We start from the raw sequence: 17,742 nt of genomic DNA on the forward strand, positions 1-17,742 counted from the left end.
TTTACTGTCAGAGTCGTGGACTACTGATTCAAAATAAAGCTGATTTTAAACGACGAGCTTTGTAACCGCTGAGAAAACAGTGGCGGGTCCAGAAGTTTTTGTAAAGGGAGCCCGCTGACTGACCTAAAAAGGGGGGCACTCCAGTCACGCTTCAGCGATTCCCTATATAATCACTGTGACCAAATTGTTTCCATGAAAGGGCCCCCAGCCCCCCCCCCCCCGACTTTTTGTAAGGGGGGCCCGCTGACTGACCTTAGGGGGGCACTCCAGTCACATTTAAGCGATTCCCTATATAATCAACGATTTTTTTCCATTACGAAAGGGGGACCCCCCCTGGCAAAATTGTAACAACAACCAAATTTGATGAGATGCGGTATAATGTTAAGTCACACCTGGTGGGATAGTGACCAAAATTGGTTCCAACTGAACAATGCGTTTGGTGTTATAGAGAAATAAAAACTAGGCTCAAACTTGCTTCTGTGATCCGGAAGAATGTTTCGAATTAGGATTAACCCTTGTCGTTCACTTCTATAAACACGAAAAAATTTCCGGCTTAGCTGTATTGGACAAAAGTTTTTCTGAATTTTTGTTCGCAATGCTTTGTTTTGTATTGATTAGGCTATTGAATCTTTTGATTCGATTTTCACTGATGAGTCAGGACTGGGAACTCAACATGCAGTATATCTAACATAATATATATGTTCGTGGTCAGGAGTGCAAAATTATAAGCTTGGTATCTTTGATGATTTGTGTTACAACCTTTCATAGGCGGATCCAGTGAAAATATGTGCAATTTGGATATCATCATGGTAACAGTTTGACCAAAAAGTGGATGGTGCAAAAATTAATCCAGATTCTTCGAAAGACAATTTTACTACATTTACCATTGTATGATCGAGTCTTGTATTGACGAAGGTTTATCAGAATAAAGATATGTATGAGATAATTTGTTTAAGGGAATATATATATATAGTACTTAATAACATTAGTACTTTATTAAGCACAGCGTCCAAGGCATAACAATTACATGTATTAACAACAATTATAATAATAGGACATTTACATATACACAAAAAATAACACAAAATATAAGCAAGTTTTCACTCAAAAGTCGGTCTTCATACAAACTGTGATTGTGTGGAAATGAAACAAACTGTCAATAAAGGCCCCGGTTAATCTTCCCCAGATCAAAAGGCAATGTTACTAGCACATTTCCGCTTATTCCAAGTTTAAATTTACAAAACTTATTGTGATTTTTTTTTCAAGGGGATTCTTGTTATCTATAAAACTGCGTTTATCGAAAGGAGAATTATTGTTTCTAACAAAGATATAACCTCCTTGTTTCTAACGAGCTCTAGCAATTGCAATATAATGATAGTATATAATTTGCTCAGAGATAATTTGTACACATCCATATATACCAAATATTATGAATGGATGTTTGGTATTTTCTAAATATGCTTTTAATATTTATTTTATTAATCTTAGCAAAACTATTTTAAAATAGAGACAGCTGTGTGTCAAATTATTATTTACTGGCATTTTATTGCAGGGTTAATCCGCCAAATCGCAATATTCCCCGCGTATTATTGAAGTTCATTGAAGAAGGAAACGTATTTAAAAATAATATTTCATCACGGAAGCATTTATTGATTGGTTGTGTATTGGGGTCATTGCAGGTAATGGCAGACGTCACACTATGTGACGTAAACCTGGGAGTTCCATATGTAAACACTGTAAACTTCCGGGTCACATCAATATCGAATCGTTTTAGAGAAGATTTTTTTTAATGGAATCCATTTTGTCATTTTATCACATTCCGTAATACATGAGCCAGTCACTGACCTTGTATCGTGTATAGTAATTTTACTAAAACTGAATTTGACCACCTGAATAAACACTATAAAGGTAAGTTAATTAGGTCAATCTTGTGTATACTGAAATCTTGCACTCTCGACAAAAACACATTATTTTATATTATCGGTACCTGGTTGACATATGTATAGTACAAAAAATAAATAAAACGTAACAATTATTTTCTAGGGAAAATCTCAATCTGATAAATACACATAAGAACATACGATGAAGCGAAGATACAAATATTTCACAGGTGTGTCGCAATTCTACTTTGTCATGCCATCACACTCCCCCGCAAATAACAATTTTACAAAGACATTCGTTGGAAAAATACACCTACACTGGTGTATTTTATGTAAGTTATTTTTATTCCACTTCTATTAAATTGCATAGATGTTGAAAAAGTTGGGTTTTTTTTTCAATATAATATTATTATAATAATGACTTTTTGTAGTCTGCATACGAAGGCAACTATGACATTTCGTCATCATGAAGGTGGATTCCCCTTCTTTTAATAGTCATTCTGTAATTTTTACCAGACGTATTTCCTGCAGTTTACTACGAATTATTGTCTCGAGGAATTAACCGTACGAATTCGACGAAAAAATTAACTTGTACAGTTTTACACCTTGCAATATTTCGATAAATGTGCCGGTAAAAGGTAAACAAGGCTTAAATGCTTTATTACTAAACATACAAATTCTGGAATCTTGCTTTTTCATCGGAAAACATGCATACAAGTTCTTTTTTTGTTGACCACATGAAAAAACCATCTTCAAAGTACGTTCGTGATGACAAAAGACCTGGATTGACCTGGAATATCTATAACAGGAGTAGAGTAAATTTGTTTATTAATATGTAGTTTTTCGGTTTTCCCCTTTGTTTTGGCTCCAATCAGTACTATATCTGGATCTATACATTACCGTGGTGAATAGTGGTGGATTGACATTCTTTACATAACAAATTTCCCTGTGGAATATTGTGGTCATTGAAATGGTATGGAATTTGATTTTAGAACAATAGCAGAAATACACAACTTTAGTAGCTTTTTTTAATCTTTTTAGCACACACTGATGAATATTTATGGTTTCTATAGAAACTTTGTGACTGGGTTTGAAAACTGTTTTGAAAATTTCTGACATTTGTGTTTTTTTCAATGTGTTTTTTTTAGTAAAAAAAATCTAAGAAAGCTTTTTCAAATCTCCTCTAACTTTTAAATTTGATATATTCAAATTCAAATATTTATTGCCATATAAACTTTAAACATTAAGTTTGTGACATACAAAATAATAAACAATATAACTAAATTTCACATATATATATATATACACAATCATTCATTTATAGTAAATATTCCAGTGTCCCCTGTCCTCAGTTCTAATGACCTTTTGATGTAGGACCCCAATTTATTTACGCTAACCGTGTCAGCGCAAAGGATGCGCTCGACAATATATCAACTCAAAACGATTTAAGATTTGTTGAATGGTGGCTGCTTAAAGCATAGCGACATTTATCATATCCATCCTAGAACATAAATAAAATAAACACATAATAATTAATAAAATAGTGTGAATGTCAGTCTGAGTTTTGAAAAATAATAAACCGGTTTCCTGAACCGGTAATATGACAACGTATTACTTAAAGCATCACAATCAAAACTATATGACAGATACGACTAAATTGTCTGTAAACTGGACTATTTTGATATCTATCATTGTATACAGAGTTGCATGAACATCGATGCATTTTATTCAATGGCCTCGCTTCATTTTTATTCGGGATAAAAAAAATTTGTTTAAATTCAGATTGCGCGTGTTTGAGTAAAATTTGTTTATTGTAATAATCTTACAGTACATCAGACAGTACATATATAGTGACATGCAATTGTATGAATTGAATGTTTGATAAACAGTATGTGGCCTGAATTCATTCCTTTTTGTGTGTATGCACTTCCGTAAATGCACTCATTGCTTCGAAAAATCTGAGGTCTCGTCAACTATAGTCATGGTTCGTTGACTTTTGAATTTACATGACACGTTCAATAGTTCAGTTTTCTGATGGATCGTATGATGTACATACATGTTTAAGGAGTGAATAAAAGACAATGTGAAATATAAGCTAGCGAGACAGCATTCAATCAACACATTAACATATTTAGCTATCTATAGAGGTCAGCAAAAGTCTTTAGAATCAAATTTTAAAAATATTGAGCAACATTCTTTTTATCTTCACTTCGACGAGCAGGCGAGTTCTTATACAAATGTAGATCACAATTTTAAACCAGATTGACGTCTTTAATAGAATTCTCTCTACAAAGTTTACCAAGATCTATAAGTACATGGCAACAAGTCTAAAAAGTTAAGAAACGATTAAAGAAGGCTATCACATGAAGAATCTCCGTTTACACAGTTTTCCGTCCTAGAGTGTAACTGAGCATTGGTGTTTTCTATGCTGGTGTATAACCTAGTCTATAATATAAGACTCTGCATGTTCATATCATTTACATTCAACGTTTTTTATCGGATGTTTTTTTTTACTATCAATGTTGAACCGCATTTTGATAGAAAAAAAAAATCCAATAAAAAACGTTGAATGTAAATGATATGAAGCTGCAGAGTCTTATATTATAGGACTAGTGTATATAGTTATCAAAGGTACCAGGATTATAATTTAGTACGCCAGACGCGCGTTTCGTCTAAATAAGACTCATCAGTGACGCTCATATCAAAATAGTTATAAAGCCAAACAAGTACAAAGTTGAAGAGCATTGAGGATCCAAAATTCCAAAAAAGTTGTGCCAAATACGGCTAAGATAATCTTTGCCTTGGATAAGAAAATCCTCAGTTTTTCGAAAAATTCAGAGTTTTGTTTTTGTATAACCATTCCGTGTCCATTCATTTTAAAAACAGAAAATTTCTATTTAGAAATGTTTTATTAACTTTGGATTTTTTTTTATATTTACTCGATTAATAATTAGGCTTTCTGATAAGGCATGTTTACAAAGAATGCTTTATCTGACCTTTTATATTTCGAGCAATTATTAATGATGATGAATCCGAAATTTGTAGACGAAAGTGCGTCCTGATACCGTTGCATAAAGCATTCTTGCACGTCATTTCTAAGCAGAATAAGCCTCTTCGTCCCTATTTATATATAATTTTACATATAGCTGTGACTTTAGAATAAATTCAACGTTAAGAAAGAAATATTTGTTATCAGTATTTTATTGAAAAAAAAAGGAAATACCATAGAAAAATAAATAATCAGAGACACACACTCAACGGAAAAAAAAGAACTTCGAAGATAATATAAGAATAAAAACATTTCATAACCTTCAAGGACACATGAGTTTATATTCGTTGCTTTTTTTGGGAGTTCGTGTTGCTTTATCTCCATATTTCTTAGGTTGTGGGCTTTAACTTGTCTTTTCGTCTTTTTTTTTTTTGGCATGGCGTTAAAAGGAGTTCCGATTGAAGTTTTGATGTGATATAAATTATTATTTGTACTTAGTTTAAGCGACATGTGTAAAAAGAAAAGCTTATGTTACAGCACATATCTTCACCAGCCAGGGGTAACGATCTAGTCCACGCCTTTCCACTGGATCGTAATCGGCAAAGATAGACAGCACCTACTATCATATTTTTGTATTTAATTCCTGTATATACTATATATTAGCAGATGTTGTTTGATATTAATGCAATAACAACGGTTTTTGTCGAGCCTTCGACTTTAGTCGAAAATGCGAGACTAAGCGATCCTACATTCCGTCGGCGTCGGCGGCGTCCACGAATATTCACTCTGTGGTTAAAGTTTTTAAAATGTTGGACTGAAGCTTGTTTATGATCATAAGATAGTATCCAGAAGTAAATTTGGTAAAAAAATAAATCCATTTTTTCCGTATTTTACTTTTAAAAGGAAACAACACATTCACTCTGTGTTTATTTTTTTTTTAATTTTAATAACTTTCTTATACTATTTTTAATTTGTACCAAACTTGGACAGAAGCTTGCTTATGATCAAAAGTTAGTATCTAGATGGAAATTTTGTTAATATTTTGTACCTGTGTATCTGTATTTTACTTATAAATGGACCTAGTTTTTCTTCCAGTTAACATAACATACAGTCTGCAGTTAAAGTTTTTAAAACATATTAGATTCATAAATTATCCTGGATTTTTACCAAACTTGAACAGAAGCTTCTTACAATCAAAAGATAGTATCTAGATGAATATTTTTATTGATTTTTTTCCTCATTTTTGTTGAGCCTGCGATTAACAGCAAAAGTAGGCGAGACACTGGGTTCCGCGGAACCCAGACGAATTTTTAAATAATTAAGAAATCAAAGGAGTAGGTCCGGTAAGGATCAATTTTGGCCTCAAATTTCAAGTTCATCTGACGAATGAATTTGACCTCTTTTTAAACACTTAAGTGTCTATTTCATTTGAATCAATTAGTTAATGTGAAAGATTTTAACTGATTTAGTCATTGAAAACGATCCGATTCAAGATCAAATATGAAAAATCTACCAAATATGTCGAAAAATGTCACTTTTTAGATAGTTTTTGTCAAAAATGAAAGTGGCCGCATCCGTGTTCATCCAAAATCTTTATATATGTTATGTATTATCATAAAATACAACTTACATTTCAATATTAAGGATGAACACGAATGCGGCCACTTTCGTTTTACACGAAAACCGTCTAAAATTTAGCTAAAATGATAGAATTGTGAAGATTTCAGTAATTTAGCGTGACTTAATGGTGCTAGTACTCGATATATGTGCATTGTATTGCCAAAAACAACCAATATTTATGTAGCAGAAGTATTCTACTGTCCAATATATATTTAAAAGTTTACATTTTAACAATTTTGTAAAACTGCTATATTTTGGGGCCAAAAAGGGGTCTTACCGGAACTACTCCTTTAGAGAAATTTCATTTCTTAATTATTCTAAATGTGTATGTTAATAAAGTCTTTTAAAATATCTGGGGCTTTTCTTTTGTATGAAGTATTACCAGTGTTTTAGAATATTCTATTAAATCAGTGTTCGCTGATTTAAACATTATCGAATTTCAAGTATGGTATCATAAAACATAGAGTGTTACCGAAAATATTGGACAATACAACAGACTAAAACATACACCGACCCTACGAAAAACCAAGACAAACAATAACAAAAACCATGGTCCAGATAACCTTACTTGTTACATTACAGGCACTCAATGTTGGAATCAACAATTGACTTTTTTTTCATTGTCATAAAAGTTTTTCGTGTTTTGGGTTTTTTTTGGGTTTTTTTTTTATAGATTTTCAGTCTTTTTTTTTGTTGTAATTTTGAAATATATGATCCTTTATCATTGTCTGTGATATTCTGACTATATTTTCATGATAAGTATAAAAGACACCAATAATATATGCTTAAAATTTGTACGTTTTGCCAAATTAAGAGTAAATATTTATAGGGAATTTTTGTGTTTATTTAGCAAACATTTTGACCGTCCTTAAATGTTTGCTGAACCTGGAATTTATTTATAAGACACCGAAAATAAGGAAACTTATTAGCCAGAAATGTATTTATTTCCTCAGATTCACAATAGATTCTTCGTGTATGACCCCAATAGGTTATATTTAATTACCTTTTATAGAATTTAGGGGTTAAAAGTCAAATAGAGTGCCTAACAGGAAGTATAAATTTCTTTAAAATTTAGAATTAAATCACATTTTCTTTGAGAGAGAACACACAACACCAGTAACACCAGTTGATCTAATAACCAGGCAGTACATTTAATGTTTAAAAGGGTTTTTATACGTTGTTAAATACACTATAGTAATTACACTTTGTGTCTTCATAGGCTACAATCCTTTTTGCAAAAACATAGCAATCCATTGTAAAGTAATAAATATAACGAGTTTTTAAAAATTAAATCTAACTTGGACTGAAATCGCCGACCGAGAAATTCAACGTGTTGCAGAGATGGCCATATAGCTAAATGTTTTAAAGGACACATTTTAATTTTGAAGAATCCATGTTCAGCAATATCAATAGGTTGTGTTAACATAAGTAGAAATGTGTACCATTATATGAACTGATTACAGACATAAAAGGAGATTATATGCCATTTAATGACGAAAATAAACAGGCACTGCCCTGGCAGAGAAGGTTATATATACTTCTAAGAAAAATGTGGTTATTTTAGATATGTTGATTGATCTGTCATTTATCGGAAGTGAATGTCAGATCACATGTGACATACGAAATCACAAACTTTATATGAAATACTTCCTTAGTATATAACAATTAAAATTGTTCCGCAAATTTTTGTAAAATTTTCTAAAATTATTTTTTTTTAGAGAGAAAGCTTACTTAATTTATCAGTTCGGAGTTTCTATAGAATGGAAGGTAAGTGAATTTTATGTACAGTAGAATGTGAACGGGAGGTTTGTGGTTCACTAGAAAATTATTAGAAAAACAAAAAAATAAGGAATTATACAGTTGTCTTTTTGAGGTTAATATACCCTGACTGTATTTTTTTTATTGGCGGAAAAACTAACAAAGGAACTTCTTATAAATTTTATCGAGGTAACATTTGATTTCCTTAAAAACATTGAATTGAAATATTATATAAAACTAGTAAAAAAATCTAAAAAGACATCATGATTGATCTGTACTTTGGTGAATATAAGACTTTTCCGGGTCACTCGGTGTAACTCATTCATTAAAAAACTAGAGATACCGGTAGATGCATTTTACTGAAGACTGGATTTTTTTTGAGATATGAGATATATGACGATTTGAGTTTTCATACTTATGGACACTTAACTCGGCTAAAAAAAGTTGCATTTTACAAATTCCACAAGTGTACCATAAAGATTAAATTTTTACGGTTAAAGAACTTGCACAGACCATTCAAGTATATATGTATCACTCATTACGAATAGTCCAACTGTGGAAAATTGTTGGCATCAACTTTTGAGACCCTACGCAAATCTCAATATATTTTTACTGTAAAACCGGGGACCACGACGAACTTAAAGTAGATCTATATTACCTATAAACAAGAGAAGAGGTCATTCTCAAAAAATATTAAAAAAGAACTTAAAGATAGCTTTGAAAATATTTTCTTTGAAAAATTAAAATTAACTAATGAAACCAGTAAAATATTCTTGTACAGTAAAATAAAAACAAAATATGAAATAGACAAATACATTTCTAAAAATAGTTTTGAAAATAGAAAATTATTATGTAAAATGCGAGTAAGTGACCATTTCTTGGAAATAGAGAGGGGTAGATATAAAAGAATTCAAAGAGAAAATAGAATATGTAAACATTGTAATTTAAATGCGGTTGAAGATGAAACCCACTTTTTCTTAAAATGTAAAATTAATAAATCTTTACGTAATCAGCTTAAAAAAGATATAAATAATATATGTCCAGAATACTTTAATTTGTCTGAAACAGATAAATTACAATTAATTCTATCTTCATTTGATATTATGCAGCTTACTGTTCCGTTCACTAAAAAGTCATTTGCACTGAGGGGAGTGGACACAACGCCTGCATAAATATTACTGTTTTACCACTTTATATATGATGTTTGATATGTTAATTTTTATATTGTGTATATTGTATTGTATTGTTTGTATATGCCTTCAACCCCCAGGGGTATAAATGTGCATTTCATTAATAAATAAATAAATAAATAAATATATTACCAAAGTTTATACATGGGATCGATAACCTTACTCTTTTATAATATTCTCAATCATCGGATTTAAATGAAGTAAACATAGAATTATTTTCATTGATCAGGAAAAGTTTTTGCTTATTAAACTATGATCCTTACAAAAGACATGAGAAAAGGTCGGTGTTTTTGCATAATCGGTTTAAGATAGTTACTGCATTTACTAATGAACCTATTTTCATGCAAAATGGGTAAAGCTGTCTTGGTCACAAACTTGACCCTTTTAGATACAAAAATGTACACGTTTGTATATTCATTGTACTCATTTAATACAAATAACTTTAGAGTGACATTTTGTTCTTCTTATGGTTGATTTGATATATAATATGCTTTATAGATGTCAAATAATTTTCAATAGTAGAAACCATCTTTAAAAATGCATTAACACACTATATATACGAAAGAATTATGTTGACATTTGTCGTATATAAAAATTTAGACACTTTCAAAATAGATTAGTCATCAAAATAACATGTGTATACATCTGAAAGTTCTCAAAGTTATTTCCTCGTCTTTTTGTAACTAAATAGTTGTGTTTTAGCTATACAAATATGAGGCTCCAGCAGGAGTCTTTTCTTCATTGATCAGATTTGATGTTGTTTACTTCTTTGTCTTCGAATTATCAATTAGATATTACTTATTAGATGTGTGTGATTCATATGTTCCTTTTTGTCAATTTATCATAAAAACTGGATGTGTTTTATTCATAACATCCTTGATGGTGCCTCACTGCAAATGTTTTTCAAATGCACGACACAGTGATGATGGTGATAAGAAACGCGTATCGGGCGGTCCTTAGCCTATTAAATTTCTAGGTTCAGCTGTATCATTCGTTACATATAAGATATTTAAAGAATGTCCTTAATTTATTTTTTTGCTTGTGCGTATTGGTGAAGTTTATTCGTTGTTTTTGTAGTTTTTTGGGAAATTTTACATGGAACTTGACTTGATTTAAGCTTTAGGATTACATTGGAAATGTTCACTTACTTGTAAATGACACAAAGACAATATGACACTGAGACAATATAAATATTAGTAATGTTTCGTGGTCACTATTTTGCAGATGGACAAAAGGGTCCAATGACATTCGACGACATAGCTCAGGAGCATTTCACTCATCGATTTACCCTCAACAATGCTCAAACAAAAGGTAATGTATGGTATACTAAGACAACTTATTGCGTTATTGGTAGTGAACAAAAGACGATTATTGATAAACTCCAGGGAAACTAACTGGGTCACTGGTGAAAGCGTTCTTTTTGAACGAATGAATTTTTTGAACAAGGCGTATTTGCTCACCTTTTTTTTTTAAAGAACAATTTATGCCACTGTTTTTGGCCCGTTGTCATTGTTTAAACGTGTCAACAATTGTGATTGATGATTGATTGATAACTGCTTTATGCCACATCAGCCAAAAAGGCTCATACTCAAGTATCATACCTCCTCTGTTGTCACGATATCAGCATGGCCTACACGAGTGTTAAAAGAAGGGGGTCTGATCTCAGACCTGGAAAATCCCAATCTGTTATTTGCTGTTATTCCTGTAAGCACACATCAAATAAGGGATAAAAACAAACAGACTTTTAATTTGAGTTGGAACAATTCGTCCCGGTACGGTGATATATGCCTTCTTGCAGACAGATACAGTATTTATAGATAGAACTTTTTTTAAATCAGATAGCATGGTTTAGTCTCTTAAAAAAATAATCGTTCTAGGTTGTGTAAAACTTGTCACTGGACATGAAATATTAAATGTCAGTATTAATTATGCTGTGTGACTTCAAGAAAAATTATCCATATCAGTATTAATGTCAAAATAAGCTTGGCATGGCTTGTCATTGCTTCTTGAAGGTGTCATCAACAAGGAGGAAAACCGTATACATTGAAAGCCATGCCATTATTAGTTACACAGTGTGTAATTGTCCTAATACGAGAAATTATCGGGTCAATAAAATTCATATCGGGTGAGGCGAAGCCAAACCCGATATGAATTTTATTGACCCGATAAATTCCGTATTAGGACAATTGAACACTGTGTAACGAATTTATCCTGATTTTGTTATATTACATATTATTATATTTAAATTCAGTATAAGGACAATATCAACCAAATATATTTAAGATATTTAGTCATGTTAATCTAAAACTTTGAAAAATTAAAAAAATTAGGACTATGAAGCAACTCATTTTTTAAATTTTTTATTAGGTCAATGGTATAAGGGAGATAATCCCAATTGACGTAATAAACAAGGGAGATAATTCCTATTGACGTAATAAAAAAATTGTACTGAAATTTATTAGGACAATATCAGCCAATCAAATTGCGAGAAATTACTCTAAATCAGGATAAAAAAACTTACTAGTCCTATACACCAATCTGAGACACCAATAAGGCATTCATATTTTGACATTGCGATCGTTAGACAACTGTTTTTTTATTCAGTCAGTTATTGCGATTTATGTTCATGAACACCTTTAGTTTGTGTAAAAGTTTGTTTGGAATATGGCGAGCTTTTAGTCGCCGCTCATGTTTTAACATTTTGAATTTGGTATGTTTGTTCATGTAATAAGATGAGAAATGTTTTAACACTGATTCATCATACGATTTGATAAGATGAGAAACGAAATGAAAACGTTAAAATAATGCAAAATTTAAGTATGCACAGATGGATAACACGAATGGGTTTTTTTAATATATATATTCATTTATTTATTTCTAGAAGTAAAACCCTGACGTGTTATATAAAAAGATTTTTTTATAAAATTGTACTTCTGGTTATTCCTAAAAATATTGAAATAATCCTCCATTGTTTATTTTTGTTTTCTTTGAAAATGACGTAAGGTAAAACCAAATCATATCAAATCATTTCATCGTATACAAACTAATAATATAGATATACAAAATATAATCGGAACAAATACATTACACCAAGGATCTGTATAGTCTAACTATACAAATCCTTGATTACACAGATTTATGTCGATACATTTTGGCATTGCACAAGGTCATGATTTTCCCACAATGTTTATAACGTCTTACAACCAAATTCATCAGAAGTCGGTGTTCTGATTAAAAATTTAGACTGGGAAAACTTGGTATATATATATATATATATATATGTATATACAAGGGTCTAAAAACAGCACAAACAACATTTTCCAAAAGACCAAAAAAGTGAAAAAGTATATTTAAACAAAACGCATTTGACTAACAGGTCGAACAACTGATGTTCTTTAACTCTGCTGACTGCCATTGGCGATTGCCAAATAAAATTGATCACAAGATGTAACAAAATGGATCTTAATGTAAATTTAATACTAAACAGAAATTGTTTTTTAACTTGTGGCCACGATGTTATGCCACAAACATACGGTGTCAATATTTATTTAGTACACCAGATCCGGATTTCGACATTAAATGTCTCTTCAGTGATGTTAGGGATCGAAAAGGTATTTGGAAGGCCATATAAAAAGTACCCTCATTTTTAGATAGACTCTTGAATTTTAAGAGTCAATGTAGGATGAACGGATCATATAAACCGGAGGGGAAATATGATACAAGCCCAAACGAAAAAATATATAAGTTAACACTGACCCTTGAAGTACTTTCTACAAATAAGAGACCCATTCTTTTAATATAAGTTGTCAAATTGTTTGTTTCAAAATACAAATCTGTTAATGTGATGAGTTAAAGGGTTTTTAAAAAGGTATTTTGAAAATATTGACATTTTCTCAGATCTACACTTATAAGCTCTAGTATCTTTACTTTTTTGTTGGGATTTCAGAAACTCACTCTGGATGCATACAAGACATTTACTGTAATGTTGTTGAGCATCAAGTGAGCTACTGAGATTATTACAAACACGACTCTTAACGAAAAGGACAAACTTTAAATATTAGTTTCAGAATGTTCTACCTTAGTCTTGTAAAAATATAGTTTAACGTACATATAGTTTAACATAAATTGAAATTACTCAATCATTGTCAATGCTTATTCCGAATTTTGTTGTTTTTCAGCTATGGATTCAAATAGTATAACATTATGGCAGTTTCTTTTGGAATTGTTAATCAGTAATCAACATAGTCGGATTATTCAGTGGACAAATAATGAAGGTGAATTTAAGCTTATAAATGCAGAAGAAGTTGCTAAACTATGGGGATTGCGGAAGAATAAACATAACATGAATTATGACAAACTTAGTCGAGCACTAAGGTATTATTATGACAAAAATATAATTAAAAAAGTAATGGGACAAAAATTTGTGTACAAATTTGTTTCATTTCCAGAAATAGTGAAGACAGAAAACAAAGTGCCATTTAAAGTGAAGATGGAAACATTGGCACAAGAATATGGACAAAAAGTATATCCACATTTTGCTTCGTATAACCCCATGGAATTAAAATCTTCGGCAAATCATGCATTACAACCGAATCATACTCAAAACTTGTCATGGATTAAACAGGAAGAGCCCGATACAACAACTCCTAGTCCCATACCTCATACTGTAATGGAGGTAGGAAACACAAGTATATCAGAGACAAGGGTTCCATCTTGTTCGCCATCGCCATCACCTGTCAATTTATCAACATCGAAAAGTGATTCTGTGACACATAAAATGAATGGAGGAAGTAAACTGTCATTAGTTGTAAATTCTTCTAAACCGAAACCGGTGCCCTTGTCCTTCAGTGAAATTAACAGTATGACATCATCAATATTTTCATCATCTTTAAGTGCTCTTATACCTGCAAGTCCAAAATTCGTTTCGCCATTAGTGCAGCCTAGTCCAATGATTGGACCAAGAACTCCATTTTTACATTTCTGGAGTTCCCTTAGTCCAATAACGACAATGAGCCCAAGGGTTTGCTCTGCATCTGCTTTCCAGTTTCCAACGTTCCCGGTGACTACAATGACATTATCTCCAATGGCAGCACCATCTAATTTTTCAAATGTAGAATCGTTGGCCACGCCAGCTTTGACTTCGCCTACAAGGACTATGTCTTGTGTACTATGACTGTAACTTTATATATTGGTGTAAATAACTTACAATCCCAAGTGCTATTGAAAATTTATCACGCTAGAAATGTTTTATATACTTTATTCCTTTAAGGATGTGACGCGCGTGTTTTATGTTTTTATACTTTAACATTTGCGTTTTCTATATTCTATTTTTTACACTGATCAGATTTCGAACAAGCAAATCTAGTTATTGAAAGTATATTTACAATGTCTTTGTTACGTATATAGGTATTTTTTAGCGAAATAATTAAGTGCCTGGCTAAAACACATGTATCAAAATAACTAATTTGAGATTTCACAAGTCTTTCAGATATCTGTATTCATTACATTGGTTGCAATTAATTATTATATAACAAGTTATAAATTCTGTAATTTTAATTATCTAGAGTCATACAAATATACAATTATTGCCTTCATACGAGGCGAACATTCCAAATGTTAACTAGAGTTAAAATTTCTCCATATCTGAATTCCCCGATTATTCATTCACTTTTATTATTATGTTGACTTTTAATGTAAATAAAATTTTAATCCAAAATGAACTACATTGTATTTCAATGTAAAAAAAAAAATAATAAACTACTATGAGTCAGTTACATTTAGGGATATTTTTTTGTGTGAAATTGATACGACATATCCCTACTTTTATATTTATTAACATTGAGTCAATATGATTCAATATGATATAAGCTTTGAAATATTTCAAAGAATTCAAATACCTAAAAATAGGTCCCAGACAAAAATATTTCTTACAATGCTCTAAGCTATATTGACAATTCGGTCAAACATTGAATATGTTTTATCTTTTAATTCTTGGCTTAGAAATTTAGTTTTCTGCCTCAGATATTTTTTTCACAGGGCTTAAATGTCTGGCTTTTAAAGCAGAATTGCAAAAGTACTGCCAATATAGTATTACTTTGAGAGCTTGCCATTTATGCTTATATGATAGCCAAGGCCTTACCACAAAACAAGTTTGTTAAACGATGTCTTCATTGAAGATGTTAATGTATTTAACATTTCTTTTATGGTAGGGCCTTGGCTGATATATTATTTTGCCTAAAACTATGTAGAAAATCTATTTTAAGAAAAAAAATGTTTATGATTTTAATTTGTTAATGACATTACACTGATATGATAGCTGAAATTTTTATACTACGAGAGTTCAGACTAGATCATTTTATTTATTTATAGATAAAACTAAATGAAATATTTTGAATATTGAATATTTTTTTCATTTTTTTTTCAATTTCAGATTATGGCTCATCATGGTCTTCCTTCTTTCTTATATTTTTTCTTGAAATTATTTCACGCTAAAAATACTCCCCTAACGTAGTGACCATGTTCCAATGACTGAAACCTTTTTCATCAAATATCATTTGCTTTATCAACGCTCCGATTACGGGTGACAAATAAGGATCAGACAGTTCAGTAGTTTACGAAATATTAATCTAACTCACTCTTAATAGATTGAGGTTAGGTGCTGCACAATTATACACACACACTCAAAACAGTTTTACTGGCTTATTCATTAAATAACCCTTTAGACTCCCAACTTCTATGATGTTGGAAAAATTGCTAATTCAAAGATAAGAAACTGCTTACCTTAATTGACCATCTTACACGGACCAAAGTTCAGTGCAAACTGTTGTCATGATATGACGCCAGTCATGTCTAAAACACATTGCTCTCAAACTATTGTGCTAAAATTAAAAAAAAAAATGAATTGGAAATTCATTATATATTCCATATTCTGAATTCTTTTAGGCCAGTTTCAAATTTTCATCTATGTGCAATCACTTCCAGTTTCAAGCCTAATATATCATGTACTGTGTTACAACTCTAGATTCTACTGACGAGGAAAGGTAACACTTGGCCAAATAAGCTGAATTTTAGGTTTAGTCTAGGTGGCCCAGTGGCCAAGAGCGTTAGACCCAGTGCAGGTGGTGCTGTCTCTATATCCCTATAGCATGAGTTTGAATTCAAACTCGAGGGAAGAACAATGCAGATCTAACATTGTTTTTCGGAAATTTAGAGCAATTATATATTTATATATGAAAATCTTGATGGTGTCAGTCTAGGAAATTGTCACAAACATTGCATGTTGATCAGTAGGCATCAAATTTCATATCTCTGACTGAAGGGACTTTATATATTCACATGTTATAGTGCTTGCCTGCAAAGATTCTATAATTAATATATTGATAGTGATGGTTGTATAAATGACGATTGTATTTCTACATAAACCCAGAAAACCGTATTGAAATATTCGAAATCCATTTATGTTTTCGTCTCCAAATTGTGTCAACAAACTTGCTATAGGAATAAAAAATAGGTGTTCCTATATAAGCAAGTGATACAACTCTTTAGCTTCAAGTTGTCCCAAGACAAAAAAAAATAGCGCTTGGTACAACTTTTTTTAATTGATTTTTGACAAGGCCAAATATATTTTCAAACTGTGTACCTAAAAAGGTTGAGGATTTTTGTTGGGACTTAATATAATTGTTATATTATAGCACTTGGCAGTGCCAAAATGCGGAAAACAGGATTCTTTGAGACTATAGATTTGTTATATGTTATTGTATAATTTATATTTTCCCTCTTATTAAAAGACAAGAATATTTTTAAAACTGGTAGTTACTTCATTTTGTATACCAACGGCACAGAAAATCTTCGATCGAGTAACAGAAAAGATCTCGATACTGAACCTCTCATTTCACCGCAGACTGAAAAGATATAACATTTAAATATCATACAACTTATCGACTACGGCACATTTTATGCACCATATTTTTATTTTCATGAAATCATACGGAAGCACACGAAAACCGCTGACTGGAAAAATGAAACCTTTAAATGTCATAAAGCTTCTCGACTCCGGCACATTTAATGCACTATATTTTCATTTTCATTAAATCACACAATGCATATGATATAACTATAATAAAAAATACTTGCCTATGTGCCTTTTGTGATTGTTGTTCGTATTAATAAAGCCCTTCTCAAACTCGTGGTGAAAATTTGCCGTGAGGTGCATGTAAATATGCAATTGTTTAAATCTGCCTATTATGTGCAATGCATTCACATGGATTTTGTCTCTCATCGAACTTAAAGGTAGCAGAATACCACT

General features: G+C 31.3%; 1 protein-coding gene across 3 annotated transcripts; it reads left to right on the top strand.

Annotated features, from left to right (window-relative positions):
• Positions 1-1,694: 1,694 nt before the first annotated feature.
• On the top strand, positions 1,695-17,242 carry LOC143079131 (uncharacterized). 3 transcript variants are annotated; one of them, XM_076254341.1, is made up of 4 exons: positions 1,695-1,908; positions 8,208-8,256; positions 10,662-10,748; positions 13,616-17,242. In XM_076254341.1, the coding sequence occupies exons 2-4, from the start codon at positions 8,250-8,252 to the stop codon at positions 14,608-14,610; spliced, it is 1,089 nt and encodes a 362-aa protein (XP_076110456.1). In that variant the 5' UTR covers positions 1,695-1,908; positions 8,208-8,249; the 3' UTR covers positions 14,611-17,242. The 3 variants fall into 3 exon arrangements, with proteins under 3 accessions (XP_076110456.1, XP_076110465.1, XP_076110445.1); XM_076254350.1 differs by lacking the exon at positions 1,695-1,908 and adding an exon at positions 2,494-2,518; XM_076254330.1 differs by lacking the exon at positions 1,695-1,908 and adding an exon at positions 2,606-2,853.
• Positions 17,243-17,742: the final 500 nt, after the last annotated feature.

This window comes from Mytilus galloprovincialis, chromosome 1 (assembly GCF_965363235.1).
Source record: "Mytilus galloprovincialis chromosome 1, xbMytGall1.hap1.1, whole genome shotgun sequence".
Lineage (NCBI taxonomy): Eukaryota > Metazoa > Mollusca > Bivalvia > Mytilida > Mytilidae > Mytilus > Mytilus galloprovincialis.

What these genes read in the sequence shown, in the direction of transcription:
- LOC143079131 (XM_076254330.1), top strand. An exon ending in GAGTTTCTATAGAATGGAAG is followed by an intron (nt 8,257 to 10,661) that starts GTAAGTGAATTT and finishes ACTATTTTGCAG; the next exon opens with ATGGACAAAAGGGTCCAATG. An exon ending in CAACAATGCTCAAACAAAAG is followed by an intron (nt 10,749 to 13,615) that starts GTAATGTATGGT and finishes GTTGTTTTTCAG; the next exon opens with CTATGGATTCAAATAGTATA.